The 19,312-nt window shown below is 41.3% G+C and overlaps 2 protein-coding genes across 3 annotated transcripts; both read right to left on the bottom strand.

Annotated features, from left to right (window-relative positions):
* Window positions 1-119: 119 nt before the first annotated feature.
* On the bottom strand, window positions 120-11,200 carry smcr8b (Smith-Magenis syndrome chromosome region, candidate 8b). Of its 2 annotated transcripts, XM_067496845.1 has the most exons (7): window positions 9,272-9,407; window positions 6,972-7,140; window positions 6,023-6,435; window positions 4,452-5,182; window positions 3,491-3,904; window positions 1,918-2,416; window positions 120-1,538 (listed from the first exon to the last, which is right to left on the bottom strand). In XM_067496845.1, exons 2-7 carry the CDS (start codon window positions 6,984-6,986, stop codon window positions 1,094-1,096), a joined length of 2,517 nt encoding a protein of 838 aa, XP_067352946.1. In that variant the 5' UTR covers window positions 6,987-7,140; window positions 9,272-9,407; the 3' UTR covers window positions 120-1,093. The 2 variants fall into 2 exon arrangements, with proteins under 2 accessions (XP_067352946.1, XP_067352945.1); XM_067496844.1 differs by lacking the exon at window positions 6,972-7,140 and having other exon boundaries at window positions 9,272-11,200.
* A 156-nt stretch (window positions 11,201-11,356) lies between these two features.
* mief2 (mitochondrial elongation factor 2) lies at window positions 11,357-18,767 on the bottom strand. The gene is made up of 8 exons (XM_067496849.1): window positions 18,576-18,767; window positions 15,939-16,097; window positions 15,527-15,692; window positions 15,293-15,390; window positions 13,620-13,796; window positions 13,346-13,509; window positions 12,992-13,144; window positions 11,357-12,676 (listed from the first exon to the last, which is right to left on the bottom strand). Exons 2-8 carry the CDS (start codon window positions 16,074-16,076, stop codon window positions 12,166-12,168), a joined length of 1,407 nt encoding a protein of 468 aa, XP_067352950.1. The 5' UTR covers window positions 16,077-16,097; window positions 18,576-18,767; the 3' UTR covers window positions 11,357-12,165.
* Window positions 18,768-19,312: the final 545 nt, after the last annotated feature.

Here is a 19,312-nt window from a genome sequence, read left to right on the forward strand (position 1 = left end):
CTCTTTTATTTTAACTTTTGAACTTTTGTTTACTTTATCAAAATTGTTCATATGTAAATAAATGAAGAACAGACATGTTTACTGACCAGTTTGGCCAAGTTTTATTTTGTTTAAATTGCGTAATTTAGAATCTCAGTGTAAAATATAACTTTATTTTCAGAGTAAATATACACACTAACATAGGCTCATATTTGCAACATTAACAAATATAAAAGTACTGTGTTTAACAGAAGGAGGTTCTGTCCTTCAATCGGCTGCGGTTCTGAATCTAAGTGTTTCCTAGAACAGACTGGTCCTGGTCCAGATCCTTACTTAAAGCATGTGGGTGTTTAGCTAGTGCTACGATTAGACTCCGTCATCGCTGTAGCTTTTTTTTTTTTTTTTTTTCTAAAAAAATATTTTGAGAACCCACGTTAGTTAAGTTTAGCAACCTGAAAAAGAGGTAAGGCTGGTGTTGTGAATTTAAAAGCTAGGGTCCTGAAAGAACAATTTTAAAAGAACCCATTAGAGAGCAAGACATTCTTTTGAGACAGTGTAATGACAATACTAAAATCCACAATCTACAAGCCTCAACACCACGATGCTTTCACAGTACAGTGGGAGCTACAGATTTTATTTTTTTTTTATATTTAAGTTGTACCACGTAAATACAGCAACTAGTAAAAATTCACATTCACTGATGAGCCAGCATTATAAAAAAACAACAGTCTAGCACTTCAGCTAAGGAAGCTAACAGCAGTGATAATGCAGGGTAATGCAGACGTGCATGACCAAAGGGACTGAGAACAAATCACTGATGCAAACAGCACGTCTACGCTGAAAACAGTCCGTGTGCTCCTCTCAGTCCAGACGACTACATAACCCGCTTCATAGCTTGTTTTATTTGCTCGTATGCATCTGATCACTAGTCAGAGCATAGATTTGCTGTTTATGTTCCTGTGTTTACTCCGAAACAATTGAGGAGTCAACAATTCTGACTCTTTTTTTCACTTGTTCACAGTTGCAGATAACTGATTCACAAAGTTATTGGTTATCTTAAAGAGAATTTAACTTTAATATAGTTATAATAATTTTATTCGGTGTCTTTCACACTTTATGTATCATATGTATTTCTATGGAGATGCACTGAGCTATAAGAGAATTGTAAAACTGGTGGACCGCGCCCTGCGTGGTTCTGTTTGATGAGGTCAGACAAGTAATTCATCACTCTTAAATCATTTTCACTGGTGCAGTATCCCTGTCTAAACAGATATTTCTCTTGCTCTGTGTTATTCCACGCACCAGTGTTTGGATGGTGTAAAGCAGGAGTAAATGTGTACAGTAGAGCCAGGTTTGCTAATGCACTCAAGCAGCTCTCCAGGTGCAGCAGGTAGGTCAGGCCTCGGCCAATGCTGGTGTGAGGGTCAGCCAGTCGGCTGAGGAGCGACCCGGAGTATGAGGGAGAGCGCAGAGTCTTCTGGTCCAGGTCCAGCAGGGCCAAGTACCGGCTGTAGCGAGTCGGAGAGTGAATGATACTGGAGGAAGAGCTGGATGATGATCTGGTCAAAAAGAAGAACATTTTTAGGCTGCGCCTGGTTGAGTGCTAAAATCTAAATTTAACGCTGCTCATGCAGAACCTTCAAACTACTTACTGATTTGCACAGTACAGAATATGTTGTTTCAATATTATACGTCACTAAATTATAATATAATTGTTCTTTTAAGTAGAAACACAGATGGAAGGAATGCAATCTATTCAAAACGCAAAGTGTAAAGACTCAAACTGTCTGAAAACCTGAAGCTACCGTGCATTTTGTTGTAGGAGTAACTTAAATCCAAATGGCAGAAACAGTACTGAACAGTCTTGATTTGATTAAAAATGGATTAAAGATTAAAAAAATAGATAATTCAGCCCACTAAGAACGTCTGAAGACCCACCTGTGTATTCCAATCAGTCTCCAGGTGAGTAAGTCGGTCAGTTGAAGTGGTGTGGTCAGAAACGGCATCACAGCATGTCCATCGGAACCAGGGGCAGGCAGAAAGAGACTCAAGGCCTCCACCATCTTTCTTACCGAACTCTCGTCTCCTCCAATGATGACTAGTGTCCGGCCGCTCAGAAGACAAAACACAGCATGCTGGGAGAATGAGTTCTGTTTGAGGAACCTGAGGGCTCTGAGGCCAGCCTTTCTTCTCCTCCTCTTATGTAAATGGCTGCTGCTGTGGGTATTTTGGGTAGGAGAGGGTGGATCTGAGGAGCCGGCGAAGCTGGTGCAGTCGGACGCTTCATCGATGCTCAGCAGCCTGAGAGGACTGCGGGGTGGAGGGCAACGGTCAACTTTCGCCTGTGCAACAGGTGGAGCAAAGTCCACATGCAGCCCCGGCACTAACTGCACACTTTGATGGACCTCAGAACCCGTTTGCATCGACTCCACTAAACCTGTGTAGTAAAAACAGTTTGGTTAAACTTTGTCAATGGGACGCTGAAACTTTTCTCACTAAATCCGGGAGGTCACAAGATGATTAACTCTTCTTCAAGCTTTTTATTCTGAAATAAATCAGACTTTTCTTTTTTAGGAATTTAAATTGAAATGGTCATTACAATTTTTGCCCTTCCTTTTGTATTTATTCATTTTTTCAAAATACCTGAATGTCTAAGTATTTTTTTTTTTAAATGGTAGTTTATAAAGCTGTATTAACAAGTTGGAATCTTTTTTCCAAGCCCACAAATCCCACTGTGGCTGGATGAGCATTACAATTCCAGGAAATGTGTAAGGGAATCTGCATTGCTCCTCAAGGATCCAATGTTTAGCAGTTGGTTGCAGCAACCTTTCCACCACTTTGGCCAAACCTTTTGTAGCGATGCTGAAAGATCTACATACACCATGAACTGGAGCACAAATTCCTGTTATTGGAGCAAAGCATCTCGTCGACTGATTGGATTTGTGCCCTAATACTGAGCATGCAGCAGGACCTTTTGAACACAAAAGGACGACGGCATGCGAGTGCACAGAGCAGCAACAGTATAAAACATAAGTGAGGTTGAAGTGAGCCTATTATTTTGCAATGAGCTTGTTGTGTAATCATGAGCACAAACATGTTTGTTTGCTCAAAATTAAATTCTTTGCATGACGCACATCAACAAAACATGTGCTAATGACATGTTTTTCAAAATGCTCCACTGTATGGTCGTTATTTAGGCCTAAAATGCTCCTTTGATTGGATGGTTTTCACAAAGGTTTGCACACAGTCAAAGCGCAGAAATGTAGCCACTTAACCCTGAAGCTCAGAGGATAGAAAGGTTTCTACCTTTGGCAAAAGAACCAAAACAAACTCATTCGTGTATTCAACACTCAAACACAGTCCCCTTTAGAGAAGAGCAGAATCACACTTTTTTTGGAAGTTCAGATTAAGAACTTTACTAAAACAATGGTTATATGTAAATGTGGATGTACAGTGTTTTCATACATTCATTAATCATGTTTGGAAATAAATAATGTAGCAGATGTGTTACCTTGTTTGGAGATTATCTGAGGGCTCTCGTCTGTGTCGCGTTGGGTTACGTCCTTGATCATGATGCCACCTCTACATGATGTTAGTTGAAAGGACTCTTCTTTGTCAGCAAAACCTACATCTTCCTGAATATTTTCATTTGCTAAAATTGTTCCATTCCCTGTGGTCTCTTTGAGCCCAGAATCACACTCAGCTAGTGTCTCTTCCCTATTGTTGAAGTTGCTAATCAGACTTTGGTGCTCGGCGTCTTCTTCTGTGATGGCGGTGAGGTCTTCGGGACAGATGGACTCAGTGGTGCTAAGCACCTCGATGCTGTCCTCGCTGTTGGCCCGTCTGGTGTACACTCGCATGCGCCTGACGCCTGCATCTGCCGCTGCTTGCCTGAAAGGCGCGTCCGTCATCCCAGCCGCTGTTTCTGGTTAAAGAGAGTAAACGGTCAGCGGGTCCAGCTGTAACAGAAGCAGCTCAAAGGCATATTACTGCAGCTGCATTCGTTTTTTTTCAGTCAATCAGTTAGTCAGATGAAAATTCAGGAGATAAACTACTGAAGTGCAACAAGAAACACCAAAAGCCTCACAATACATCATGAATAAAACAATACAGGTTCCATTTTTTGCACCAATGCATCAAGTAGATGTAGAGGAGCTACATCACGGAAGAAACACCAGTCCTTAGACCCAATCCTCTAGGAACCTTAAGTAAGCTGTCAGGAACCACACATCAGACAAATCACAGCCAAATTCAGCAGACTGCATCCTCTGGGGATGTTTAACTGAGTGGTAGATGTTGCTAGGAGGCTTTAAGAATACACAAGTTTCCAATGTTTGTTTCAAATTTTAACTGATCAACAGTCCAATGACAGAACACGAAAGCCGTCAAGTTTGAGAAGCTAAATGTTTCGGAAATGTTTGGTGTTGATAAATGATGCAACCGAATAACCGTCTGTCTTTCCGTTGACGTACCTCTGCTTTCTGATCCAGCAACGACATGCTGCGTTCGATAAGACTTCTCAGTCCCGAGCACCTCGATGCTGTCACTGCTGCTTATGCTTCCTGTTGTCTCCATGGCAACACTGGGGTCAGGGGTCATTGTCCTGGTCACTTCTCCAGCCTCCAGTTTGATGGGGATCTCTTCCACGCAGGAGCAGAATGAGTCGAGGCTCATTGGTTCCGACTGAAACCCCTCGACAACCCGCTTACCCACTGTCGCCCTCTGTACCTCAGTGCTCTCCTCCTCCTGTTCATCTTCTGGGCTGCAAACCTCAAACAGGAAGTTGGTAAGCCTGAGCCTCCTGGACAGCTGACGTGTGACAAGAGCAGTTTGCAGTACACTTCTGTCACCCCGCAGGCGATGTTCTGTGTCTGCAAGCTGCTCCTTCATTAAAGACAGGAAGTAGGTGTTGCAAAGCTCCTGCAGCGTCTTGAGACTGTGTTGTGACCTGCAGGAGGAGGAGGTGGAAGTGGTGGGAAAAGGCTCAGGAGGCACCAATGCAGTTGGATCATTCAGGGACTCAGCGAGGTCGTAGGGCAGGAAGTCGGGCTGTTTGAGCTTCCTGTTTGGGTAAGATGTGACCTGGCAGAGGAGGTCTCTGTGATTGAGGATCGCAAGCTCCACAGCTTCCAGCTCAACAGCGTTGTCTCCAGCTTCTGTGAAGCCATTTGCTGTCTCCTGCAGCAAATTCATCCGTTTATACCTGAAAGTGAGGAGACGGGTTAAATTTAGTGAGGAGACTGAAAGTATAACAGTAACTTCAACACCCCGAAACACCAAGCCAATGTTAAAAAAAAAAAAAAAAAAATCAGCTCTCACACCCGTGTGACGGGAAGGCAAAGCAAATCCAACATACAAACCAGAAACAGTGTTTTCTTACCATTTACTCACCACTCGGTCACCGCAGACAGTCTATAGCTACCAATCGAAGACACGTGTAACACGTTTCAAATTGTTCCGGCAATGACCCAACGGTGGCTGACAGCCCACCGTCAGAATAACTTGTTGATTACAAATATAGTCACCGCCTCAGTTTGGTTCTTCATTTTGTCAATTCTGTATTTGAGATGACGTTTCTTTCCTATCTGTGAACAAATCATGATGTAGGGATCATGATGTGTGGTCGCTTTTGGTCTGCCCGATCATGCTTTTGATAAAAAGTGATCGAGTCCAGCCACGATTTGATGCTGGGACAGTCCCACTTGGCTTACAATAACAATCTGATTTCTGACCCTCTTACTCTGCTCTGATGCCACGTTTCAAACTATCCTGCTTGCAAACAATATTGACCTGAAAAGTTGAGGCAGATTCATTTTTTTTTTACAACATATGAACAATGGCTACAAGTGAATGTGCTCTGATGCCACTGATGTGAAGGTCAATCAGACGGTGCTTCAATAGATCAAACTAAATTAAAGCTTTAGAGTTTTGCTGGATTTGACCTAAAACTAGCACATAAATAGACTTATTTTTCTTTATTTACACTTTGATTACTTCCAGGTGAACATGAAACGATAGATTCCTGAGAACTTCTCCATCTTACTCGAGTTCTTGTAGTTTTCTCTGCAGCTCCATTGAAAACGCCTGTCTGTTCCCAGTCTTGAGGCTCTCAGATGCCTGCGAGAAGCATGTTGACAGTTCACAGAAGTTCTCCACCAGCTTCGCCTGGTCCGAACACACGTAGGCCATGCAGAACGGACGAACCATGCCCCGAGCCTCCAGGTCATACAGGGTCAGGTGGTGAACGTACGCAAAAGCGTCATCCGCCGAATCCCCCAGAATCACTTTGGAGTCCTCGCTGAAGTTAAGACGGGGGCCAGGGGATGAAGCAGGGGACTGGCCAGGGCCGGAGGCCTGATAGTCCACGGACATGATGCGAACAGAGAAGTGGTTGAGGTCAAAGGAGCCGATAACTCGAGGGTCATCTGGTATCGTCAGCACAGGCTTTGGACCCACCTAGAAACATAGCAAAGGTCTGAAAGATGTACTGCTGTCTAAATAATGACATTTTAGAGATGGAACAATTTACTGATGCATTGATGAATGAGAGGCAGTGTTGAACAAAAAGGCTTCACCGTTTATGAGCAACTGGCTCAGACAAGACAGGCACATAAACGTTGTGGACACTTTGACTGCCACACGTTCATGGGTGTTGTTATGGTCACCGCTTCAGGAGGGAAGAAAGAACTGCATTATAAGTGTTTGACTAGTGGCGTCGTAGTTCACCTTCTCTGTCGAGACCGTGCAATTCGAGTCTTACATAAATCACTTCCTAGACGCCTCCTTCAAAATAATAGTCTTCCCATTTCAGAATGTGGACATTGTGGTTTTCAGAGGAGTGACCTTTGGCTTTAAGATTGCAGATGGACTGTTGAATCGTGTCTAGGGGGACGGGCTCTCCTGTGTTGAGCCATGTGTTCATGAAGTGGTCGTGCATACCACACAGCTCTGCTTATGTCTTATGTCTCCTTGTGACCTTACCAGACACTTACAATGGAGTTCTTCATCCCTCCCGAGGTGGTTGAACAGTTGTTTCTACTCTAACTCATGTGACTCCAACATGAGAGCAGGGTGGGACAACAACCCCCAGGTGACCATCAAACCACTCCGCGGGCTTTATGTGCCTGCCTCTCTGTGCCAGTTGGTCGGAAGTGATGAAGCCTTTGAGATGGGAGGTGAAACATCTTTAAAACATCTTCAAGTGCAATTGCCACTGAACAGCAGTGTCGAGATAACGGTGACCTAGATTACTGATTTCACTGACTTTCTGATTTCTCTTTAGTTTACAACATTTATTCCTGGCCCGTTTAAATTTAGCTTTTTTACACGTACATGTGTCTAGAGGTTTGTAGTATAAATACCCATGTATGCTGGAAAAACTACAGCATGAAGAATAGAGAACATCCAAACCAACTCTACAAATAAGGTTAAACACATTACCCGCAATCAGATGATCTTCATTTAACTAACTGTGTGACTTTTCAAGCTGGACCGGCCGCACGGGGGATGAGTTTGGTGAGTTTCTTTAAAAGGGCTGATTATTCATGTAGTCGCCTATTTTTAGTGATAGCTTTCACGTTGACATGATATCGATCATGATGTAATGTTGATAGAAATTGCAATGTAAAAACTACAAAGGGGGGAGGGGGAGGGGGTACATCTTATAGGCAGCTATCATACAGGTTACAGAAAATAAATATGTTTGGGAATTTTTGTCATAGTTGGCTCATTTTTAAAGTCTGAAATCGAGCAATGAATCCGAAAAATATATTCAACAGATTCATCAACGAATATAAAAAAAATGTGTTCTTTTTTATGTATTTCAAGAACCAATATACACAATGTATGAGACTCAAACTAAACATAAATACTATGAAGCACTCAGTCAGTTTGTTCTCAGTCTTTGTTTTCAGTTTTGGTTCCTTTTCTTTTTACACTCCAAAATGTTGTTTGTGGTGTGGCTGGGATGCAATAATGCAACAATTTCCCATCAGTCATCTATTATCACCATTGCAGCTCTCATTGAATTGAATCAGTAACATCTGGAAGCCACCGACAGACCTGTTATCTTTCACGAAGCCTTTACAATGTGTCAACAACTTAGATATGTCCTTATATCTTTACACCCGATCGATGCTTCAAATATTCCCAAGCTCCGAACCGTGTTGTGCAGCACATAGCATATACAGAAAATTGTCTGATCTGCCTGACTCTTCATCTTGTGAAGCCAAACTCGTGTCATTTTGTCTCTCTTGCAAAAGACATCTTAATCTTATCAGTACTTCCTCAATAAGAGGAGTGAAACTCAGTTGTGACACCATTAACATGACATTTTTATTTGGGGCTCCTTCTCTTGATTCAGAGCCCCGAGTGATTCCACCTATGAGAAATGTTTCCCCTAAACCACTCACACGGCCTATTCAGTCAAATTATCCAAAATTCGGACTGAAAAATGAGAACAAACTTCTACATCAGCACGACACTGGTGTCTATGAACCTTGAACTCCCACTTTTGGATGTTTTAATAAAGTCTTTCACAGGGCAACAAGCAAAGAGACAAGCATTCACGCCTGCCGGCAAATTAAGAGTCACCACTCGACCAATGTTAACTGAGCGTCTGTGGATTGTGGGAGGAATCCGAAAACACCTGGGGAAAACCCAGGCAGGCACGGGAAGAACACGCAAAGTCCTAAACACACTTCCTGAATAAACTACCAATCTATATAAAGTATAAGTAAACTCTATGGGCAACAGTACAACGCTGCTCACACGTCTATAAAAAGAATAAAATAATGTCATATTATATGTCGTCTCACTGAAAACCACCAAGTCCGTTTTTGGAAAATACTTCTGCATTTTTTTGTAACTTGTGCGTTTATTCTATTTATGTTTTCAGGATTGGGTTGTGGTTTTCTGTATTTTTGTTGCATTTTAAGTATTTGGAAAGCATTTCTGTACTTGCTGGTGTTTTCCATATTTGGTGCATTTAGTGTGTTTCCTGCAGTTCTGTTGTATTTTCTGTATTGTGTTTTCAGTATTTGATGCAGTTTATAGTGTGTTTTTTACGTATTTAGTTGTTTTTTGTCACTTTACCACATACTGATGTACTAGTGCTGTACAGTTGCTGATGTATTCATGAGTTGAGCTTTTATGGTCATTAGTCATAGTAGTACTTTCACTTCACTAACTGATGAATGAAGTACTTGCATTGTGATACTGTTACCTAACTAATACTTCTTCCACCCTTGAGAAAAAGTACAGCAATGTGTATCCAGATTGAAAAAATACACACCTGCTCTGAGAATTCAGCGACCAGGATGAAGTCTCTGTTGAACCGGGCCGAAGTGGTCCAGGGGTGGGAGAGTGGGAAAAGGGGGACCGAGAGCCCCTCAGGTAAACCAGGACCCTGTGGCTCTTGGAGCTCTTCTCCCTCCCCAAACCCCTCAGCGCTGGTAAAGGCCAGCAGGTCCGGTGACCCGATCATCTTGAGAAAACCATGGGGGGTCTCAGCGGAGACATAGGTGCTCAGCGGCGCGGCCGAGCTTGAGGATCGTCCCGGTGCCGCCGGCCTTCAGTCGGTGAGTCAGCTGTTCACGCTACAACAACAACAACAAAAACAACAACAACCGGAGGGTTCGAAAAAGTTGTTGCCCTGTTCAGCGCAGTCATCAGCGGCGGACACGGACGGACATCTTTGGAGTGACGCTCCCCTGTTCACAACAACAAGCGCCGCGTAATCGAGCGGCGCCCCCAACGACGAACGTCCGACAAAGTTCAGGGACAAGCGAAAGTTCCGCGCGGGCGGCGGCAGTCACACGGTCGGCCAACGATCGTCCCGGGATTCCCCTCTGTCGTATCTAGCACGGCCGATTCCCTAAAAACACGATCTCCGTGTCACCGATTGTACCAACCCCCCCGCTCACTTCCTCCAAAATAAAATAGACTTTGAAACAACATCCGCTGCAGTTAGTCTTTAATCAAGTAAACCGCCCTGCGCCTAAATGCGCATGGATACTGCAGTTTGTGCTACTGCATTAACGTTACACTGTCAGTTTCTATTATTTTCGATGGAATTTGCATATTTACTGGAGTGAAACTATTTATACTTGAGTATTTCCCACTTATGATACTCATGGATTACATGATCTCCACTGCACCATAGTAAATGTGGCTTTTATTAATTTATGTAAAAACTACTGGCTACACAAGTGAAAGGTGTAATTTTTTTTGTGTAAACTACAAAATGTACTTTTGAAATACAGCTGCTGTAGGTCAGATGTCACAAAAATAAGCCCCGTGTTCCAAATAGGCTTAATGAACTTGGGAAATACACCTGTGATAGTTTTAAGCATTGGCTTTGCATGACGGGAAACTTATAGATACCTTGTTTACTCATGGGAATAATTTGTGTTCATAGGATGATAACACCGTTAGTAACATATTTCATCGCGCGTAAAACAGGAAATTGTGAATCTGCATATTCATTACACTGAAATTCAGAGTGTTCACATAAGAAAAATAAACTCCTGTACAAGTGGTGAAAGATTTTGACATTTTACTTAAAAAAAAGCAGCGATACCACAATGTAAAAACATTCTATTAAAAAGTTAAAATTCCACTAAAGGAAAAATACTTCTTATACATTATTAGTACCAAAGTAGATGCTAAAGTACTAACTGTTTAATTATGGTGCCGCAGGAACGGATAGAGGATTTTTAAGTGCACGAGAGTGGAAATACATAATTTTTTAATGCAAAACATTTCTGGTTTAGTGTTCTGCTAATTTAATTTAGCAACAGAGCTTCTCTCGGTTTTATTAAGTTTTAGGATTATAGCAATTAATACGCCGTTTACTCTTTACAGCATATATTTTTTATATATCCTGTTCAATATGTATAATACACTTTTTAATTTTGTGTTGCTCTTCTTGAAATATACTATTTTTTATCAAACTAGATTTTAAATAAATAAAAAAATTAATTTCAACCAAGTTTAAAATGACAACACTTTTTTCACATTAATCCTTAAGAAATGTATATTTCTTGCCATCATATGAAGCACTGTACTGTAGCAGTGTAATTGTAAATGGTGAGATGACAATAAGAGTCTTTGTGTCCTTATACATGGACACAATGTTTGTTTAGGAATTTTAAACGTTGACGTCACACGTTAGCGCCCATTTATTGCTCTTGTTTACACCATCAGCTGATAGTAGTAATCAGCTGAAAAATCACATGATGTGAATTTACCGTTTCAACATTTCCTTAATAGCTGCCAACATTTGAAAGACTTTCTAATGTAACAACCCTCGGGGTTGTTAAATAATGCAGCTGCAGTAAGATCACTTTAAAGGCAACAAAGCACGAATGTAAACAAGTGCTTTTTATTTTTTTATTTCCAGTTTCACTGTTCAAAGGAAAAAAAAAATTATGTCTCTTACTTCCAGTAAGTAAACGCAATTGAAGAAACGCTCCGAAAATTTGTACTGTATTTAAAAACGACTGCATAAAATAATTAGGCAACTTTGACAGTGATTTAAAGGGTTAGTTCACCCAAATACGATTGGCAACGGACTGAACACTAAATAAGACAAATAATATTTGCACACTTCACCCTCCCAGTATAATAAAATAGACAGGCCGAGTTAAATATGTCCAACTCAGGAAAGTGCAGTGAAACCTGGTGGTTTTCAGCGTAATTATTTTTCTGCATAGTAAGAATATATTAAAGGAGATGTAGGGAAGTGACAAATACACAGAACACACACACAATTAAAGAACACTTTAGCAGAAACACAGACTCCTTGTGTAAAATAATGATCACACAAAGCGCTTGGCTGCTGTGAGTGTGGGGAGTTATGATCTGCCACGTCCTGAAACACCACTTTAAACATCCCGATTAATACTTCCTCAGCTCCTTCCACTGGAAAGCTTACAGTAAGTATTTTCTTTAGTATGATTGTCATTTTCACTACCTCCAGCTTCCTTGTAGCATCTCCTCCTCCAGGACAGACATCAATCCATGGTCCCTGCCATTTTTAAATACAATCGTACCCTGTTCCCTCGCAACAAAGCAGGACAGAGGAGATAAATGAGGACAGTAGGCAGTGGGAAGTATCATCTCTGCCTAGAACCAAACACCACGGATGATAAGATGAGATTAATCCTCTGATCTGTGTGCAGGGAGTTATATGAACAGTATTTCAGGCTCTGTCACAGCACAGTAGAGCATGAAGCCCATCTGGTCCACCTGGTCCTCTGACAAGCCGCTTAGCAGATTGACAGCTGGTTTGAAGTAACTGTGTAAAGCCCCTTGTTCGAGGTAGCCAATCAGCTCTGTGATACACTGCTGGAACCTCACATCCAGGCTCGTCTCAGACCAGTCGCCCTCACTGTCGCTGAGGTGAAGGATGAGATTGGCCAGCACTGCAGCTTGAAGTGGTCGCAGGGCGGGGTTCAATCTGCATACCCCCTTCAGGATTTTAAGTATGTGTCTGCGGGATCCGTCATCAGCGGCGTCGAGCTGAGCCAGACGCTGAGTCTCCCAGGGGTAGAGTGACAGGTGCCAAGCATTGACCCAGGGAGAGGTGAGCTCAGGCTCGGCGGTCAGGACCACGTCACACTCCCTCAGCAGAGGCAACATGGTGATAAACAGGGGCTGATCACTGCTCCCTGGACTTCCCCTTTCATTTCCAGGCCTAAAGGATTATAAAACATCATTCATTAGACACATCAAGTTAAAAAGAAACAAATATGAAAAAAAAAAAAAATATTACAATCATTATGTAAGTTTTAATCACCTTAGTCAGCCAACTATATTTATACATTAGGAACGTTATTAATCACAGGCAAACATAAATATAGTTGATTTTCAAAATACATTTAAAATATAGATGTAGGAGTGAACTAATTACTGCGCTCAGAAATGCTAGTTATATTATGAAAACCCACTTGTAGCTTATGTCCCACACTGAAAGCAGCAATGAAATGATGGACAGAAAGCAGGCACAAACCGAATCTCCAGTCTCAGGTCTGGTCCTCCCAGTACAGGTCTGACGAGACAGTCCAAAGTGCTGCTGATTGACGGCCAGTTGATTGTTTCCATGACAGCTTTACTAAACATGTTCACAACAGCTTCTGCAGACAGGTAACCCCCCACCAGGTACCTAAAAGATAGAGGGGACTAGGTTCACTTGCCCTGCTGCCTCGTGTAAATATTAAATATTTTACTATTGTTTTAATCCAATGCGCAAAGGCTGATGTGGAGTAAAAGGCTTTGATGGGTAGTGTCAAACATTACACTTGTTGCTGCTCAATCATGAAGTTGAGAGAGGATAAAGAGCTCACAGACAACTTTTTGTGATTACCTGTCCCAGTAACTCCGTCCTCTAGGAAAGTATTCCAGATTGATTCGTCTGACCATCCAGTGCAGTGGGTGTGTGAGCAGTGTTTCCTCCCCCGGGATGAGACGCCACAGAGAATCTTCTAGCTGCAGTGGCACCAGCAGACATGCATGGTCTGCACTGACCACCTGGACACACAGACAAATCATAGATCTGACCATCACTGAGCAATAAAAGAGTGTTGAGCAGCCAGAAACACACTCCATTTTTGAGTGTGTTAGTGTGTGTGTTTCTGTACCTGCAGGTCATCCAGCAGAGAACCTCCGAGGCTCATTTCCCCAAGTGGCATGTCAGGGTGACGAATGTGCAGAAAGGCCTGGATCTCACTGCAGATGTCCAGAGCCAGAGACTGAGCCCTCTGGACCTCCTGTGGTGCTAGAGCTGCTCTTGTGTGATAGAACTGCTGCAGACGCTCCTACACAGTTTATACAGTTTGGATGGACACAAAATGTGAAACAGGCAGACAGGTACTGTACTACATCCATGTATATGCATCATTCCGAGAGGCACAAAAACTGTTGCCAACAGAGCAACTCTGAACATGAAGTGAGCAAAAATTGTTAAAAGTTTTTACATTGCCACAATATTCAGTCTTTTGTGTCTCTAAGAAGACTTGAGAGCAGTGACGGAATGACTTTTTTTTTGCCTGGTAAGTGGCTGCTGTTGCTGTTACAGATATATTTAAAAAGTTGTAGCAGTAATTTTCAATAACACGTACAGCTCTGAGTTACTTATGTCTGACCCTTAAGCCACCAAGGGGTATTTCATTTTTCCAGATAATTGAAAGTTGCATCTAAGGATTGCAGGGCTGATTAGCACCAGCTCTGCAGGGAGGCAAGCTTAGTGTTGTGTCCTGCGCTTTGCCCCAGGTTTTACCAGGACTTTGTCCTGGTTCGTGTAAAGGGCTGCAGTGGAAAGAACTGCAGTGATGAGCTAAATTAGGGCCTAATCAGACAGGACACACTTTAAGATCAGAAAATGTGAGGTGCATTGCACTGCCTTTTTTTTTAAATGCTAAATGGCCTTAATCAGACAGAATGTTTTTTTTTAGCCATCTACTGCTTCTTTAATTTTTACTGTTACTAGGCAACCATTGAATCCCTAAAAGCCTAACCGCCAAAAAAATTCTAATTAGTTAATCATTTCTATAATCATTTATTTATCTGCAAAATGGACAGGTGCAGGGTTCCTGCTCTGGCTCTGGCTTCGCCAAACAGAGGTGGAGAGCTTTTCCACTCAGAGTTGAATTTTTGTCAACAAATGTCACAATGGCAGCATCCTTTTTTTTTTTTTTAATTATCATGATGATTAATTAAACACCTGATGTGCAGCATGTAGTATTAAACTACTGTATGTAGTATTAAAGCTGTACCCAAGGCAAAACAGATAAAATGTACATCTGAAAAATAGTGGATTCTACTTTAGATGTTGGCCCTAACATTACCTGTCTGTGCTTTTGGCACAGATAAACATATGCAACTGTTTATGAAAGATAATCGGGTCAAGCTTTCTTTAAAGGCAAATCCTATTCCTCTGTTTCCTTTTTTAAGTCCAGTCATGCATCTGCAAATGTCCTACTAACATTTACTTAACGAATTACTTCATGGCATTACTGCAGAACAATTCGTGACCTTTCTGCTTATATGGATGTTCTGCCCATTAACTAAAAGCTGTTTCATGCTTATTTGACTGCTTTCATACAGTCACTGCACACGCTTATGCAGCTCCTGGGGCTCTGTCCCGCGTGCCGGTGCTTAACAATGCGTAACCCCCGAGCACTACACTTTACCAAACATGTTACACATGCATAAATGAATGAGCCAACACTGTGCAGAGCTCTTAAAGCAGTTGCTAAGAGTGAAAGCAAGATCCATGCCTTCAAGAGTTAAGAAGCAAAGTGTCAAAATGTACCTGCAAACTGAGCACACACAGCGGGAGTTTTTTGGACTTAGTTTCAGGCTTTGACTGCACATCAGAAGAGGATATTTCAGGTTGTTGGCACAGATCAGCTGACAGAGAAACAAATGAAAACAGCTGTAAAAAAGGGGTCTTCAATTATGATATACCCAATATACCTTATGCATTTAATATGTATGATATAACTGTGTGTCTGAACACTTTCAGTTGCTGAGATGTAGTCAATACCTTTCTGCTGTTTGGCGGCCTTGGAAACGTGTTTCATCACCACACCTTCTATTCCCTTCCTGATCAGTGTGGGTGAAGCAGAGACCAAACTCAACTCCTCCCAGCTGTCAGCCATCTTCTGTTCCACTTTTTCATCATTGGCTGCACGGCCTGTGCGCTCTATCAGCTAAAGACAAACACTCGCCGTCACAGACGAATAGTCACGCATCCACCCCACGACTAAAATTGCACGGCCCAACCATAATAATATTTTAGCGTGACAAATAAAACTAAGAAAAGTGTACAATGGCTTTTGCTCCACAGTGATACATTTTGTAGTAATTCAAATCTTCAAACCCGGATCAATTTTCTATATTCACAAATAAGAGTATCTAGGAAGACCCACTGGTATAAACAACTTAAAACCACTCACCCGTTTCACTGCAAGAGTAGCAATACCTAAGATGGCAGCTCCTCCAACTCCCAGAACCAGCCGGGCATTAGACAACAGGAAGTCAATCACCACGGCAATCCCATCCTCTCCTCGCCTCCGACTACCCTGGAAGTTCATTGCTTCCTTTCTGTGGTTAGCCTTAGGAAAGGAGAAAGGCAAAAAATAACAAGATATAACCATGGGATAAAATAAAATAATCTCTGTAAATCATGGCAGGAATTTGCAATGAACAATAAACCATTTCATCATATAGTTCTACCTAAATATGTAAAGAGAGGTGACCAAGCAAAACATTACATAAATGAATTTAGAAGATGAACAAATTCCTTCATACTAGATGTAAGGAGCCACTGAAGAAGTTGACCAATGTGTAAATGATGTTAATAAGTTGGTCAATCACCAGATTTCAACCTTAGCCAACATCTACGGGGATAGTTTGTGCAGACACATTAGACAGATTTCTCCAAAAGCCATCATCGAAATACCAACTGAGAAATGAGTAATCATTCACATCAATCTGAAAATCTATAACAATAACCTTTGAAACTGTGCCTGCTCGAACACTTATCTTTGCTCCTTCCTTTACTTGTCATCGGTCTGTATGTCGGCAGAGCCACAAAGCGTTTGTCATGATGACTAAACATGTTTTATCTGCCTGAAAATAACATCCTTTTCAGTTAAGCAACTACTGAATCTCCGTAAAATAACTGCATCTAGAAACATTACCTAAACATAGTTGCGACTGCATGGAGAAATTAAAATCCATTTGTTTTTTCTGCAGGAGGGGGCCTTTTTTAACTATAGTTAGGATTTAATGTACAATTTTACAATATCTTCTACCAGCTTTATAACGACCAGTAAAATAGAGTCTGTGTAATATTTAACTGTTGTAATATTAAGTTACAAAGAGTGTTTTGTTTTCCTTTGCCAAAACAGCTGAAGGTCACCATATGGTTTGTATGATTTGTATAAATAATTCTTGTTTCCACATTACATTCACATATACATATTTTCTGTTGTACTTTATTTAACATAGGCGTGACTGAGCATGTGAGTATTAGTGCATGTGGGTCACATGAATACTCACAGTAATTTTACATTTATGTGCAAATAAATAAAACGAAGAGATTTTAAATTATTCTGTCAGACACATACGCGAGTGCAATTTAAAATTCTGCCTCTCTTGCTGGCAAATAGAACAATTCAAATTTCAAGGTGAGATTGTTTGTTGGTTATTTTAGAAATTTTCACCATGTTTGTTAAAAGCTTTGTCTTGGAAACTACCGACACTGCAGCCTCTCACAGATAATCTGTGGTCATATTTTAAGACTTTAAAAATGGGAAGCTCACATGAAAATCAGAAAGGCAAATACTTTCAGTACACACAGTCTTTGCCATGAAAAATAATTTGTTCGAAATAGACAAGCTGTTTAAAGTAATGGTTTGTGACTAGGTCTTTTACCAAAGCAGCAGGAAAAATGTATTAACAATGTCTCTCTTCCATTGTAGTCTCTCACTAGCCAAATAGAATTCAACTATCATTATTGATATTAATTAGACCTGTGACTTTCCTTTTGTGACAAAAGGCCTAATAGCAGAACAGCTGATTGTTTGCATTCACAAACATTATTCATACAATAAATGTAACAGGAAACCACTTTGTAATGTGGTCTGAGCTGGAAAAAAGTGATCATTACATACAGTAAATATATTTTTATGGGCTGAATGCATGAAGCTTTATTTAGTTTCAGACACCTGAGAAAGGTGTCAACTGTGTACGTGTCCTCTCTCCTTGCCAGTTGTACAGTGTCCCAAGAATGCAAACATAATCTTTTTTTAGATTCAACCCATACCTGGTCCACACTGTCATTGGTCAAATATATAACCCCCTTCCTCATTACGTTGCAGCACATACCAGAGCAAAGGTCACTTTTACCTGTTTAATTGCTGATGTTTAGGTACATTGCCCTCAGGGAAAAGGCGAATGTCACCCGGTGGTGACAAAAGTTACCCAACATTGGTCAAACAGATATTGGAAAGCAAAGCAAACACCTGATACATAGATATAAAGAAATCTAGGGATGTCCCGATAACACCTTCCCCAGACTTAGTACTAGTATTTCAGGGCTGGTATCGGCACAGAGACACCTCTACAGAAATAGGTCAGTCATGTTGTTAAAAGGTAAAATAATTGCCAGTTGCAGTCCTACGTTAGGAAAACCAGCATTAACGGAGTACTTTGGCTTCTACTATATGAATGTTAAGTTAAATAAAGGATTTTTTAAAACTCCTCATCCTTCTGGATGGTCCTGTGTACCTCACTATTTACCTGCTCACTGTTGACCCTTAGAGTGACAGACACTTCATATCCATTGCACCCAATGGAGCCTAAGAATGCAACGCCACAGATAACGATACCATACCAGGACATTATCACCTGGCAAACCCACATGAACACCTGCCCCATTAATGTTACTCATTACATGAATGAGGGGGAGCAGGAATGAGGTGAACGTTTGAGGGAAGCTAATATCCGTCAGTGAAGCTTAGCTAGGCAGCAAATCGGCTAGCTACATTAGCCGCGACAGCTTAGAACTTACTGTTAAACATACTCACCACACAGTGCGGAGAGAAATATTACAAATTGACCCCGAACCATTAGCGCGCACTACAGTGATCTTCCGCTACTTTTACAAAAACAAATCCTCAGACACTGTCACTGTCATATAGGGTAATGTAATGGTAAATATAGCTCCACTAGCTAACAACCAGCTGCTGCTTCTTCTTCTTCTTTTTAATTGCAGTTGGCGCTCAACGTTGAGTCGCAGCAGCGCCCCCAGCGGACGCTCCTGAACTACGTGGAGGTGTCTGGACTGAAGCATTCTGTTACTTCAGCTGGTTCCAGTGGTTGTTGATTCTTGTTGACTTACAGATGGACTTCAACCAAGAAACGTTTCCATTTAAATTCCAGTAAATACTTAGTACTCATTAGGATAGATATGGTCCCTCTAGCCACACAGCAACTGGTGAGGAACAGTAAAACAAAATATGTGAGGAATAAAGTCTATATTAACAACAATAATAATAATAAAGAATTGACATTAAAAATAAGTACAGCATTATAGCATTGCATTGGGGGTTTATTCATTTGTTACTTGGAGCTTTAGTCGATGAATAGCAGCTCCCCCAATGGTGTCTAAGTGAGTGTGTACATTTATCCGGCATAACATTAGGACCACCTGTGCAATTTAATGCAATCCAATACAGTGGCTCTGCCTCGAATTCTGCTTTTACAAGATTATAATTTCTCAGTTTTTAGGTTGAAACTGTCATTCTGTGTTTATTATTAAGTG

Source organism: Channa argus, chromosome 3 (assembly GCF_033026475.1).
Source record: "Channa argus isolate prfri chromosome 3, Channa argus male v1.0, whole genome shotgun sequence".
In the NCBI taxonomy this organism is placed as follows: domain Eukaryota; kingdom Metazoa; phylum Chordata; class Actinopteri; order Anabantiformes; family Channidae; genus Channa; species Channa argus.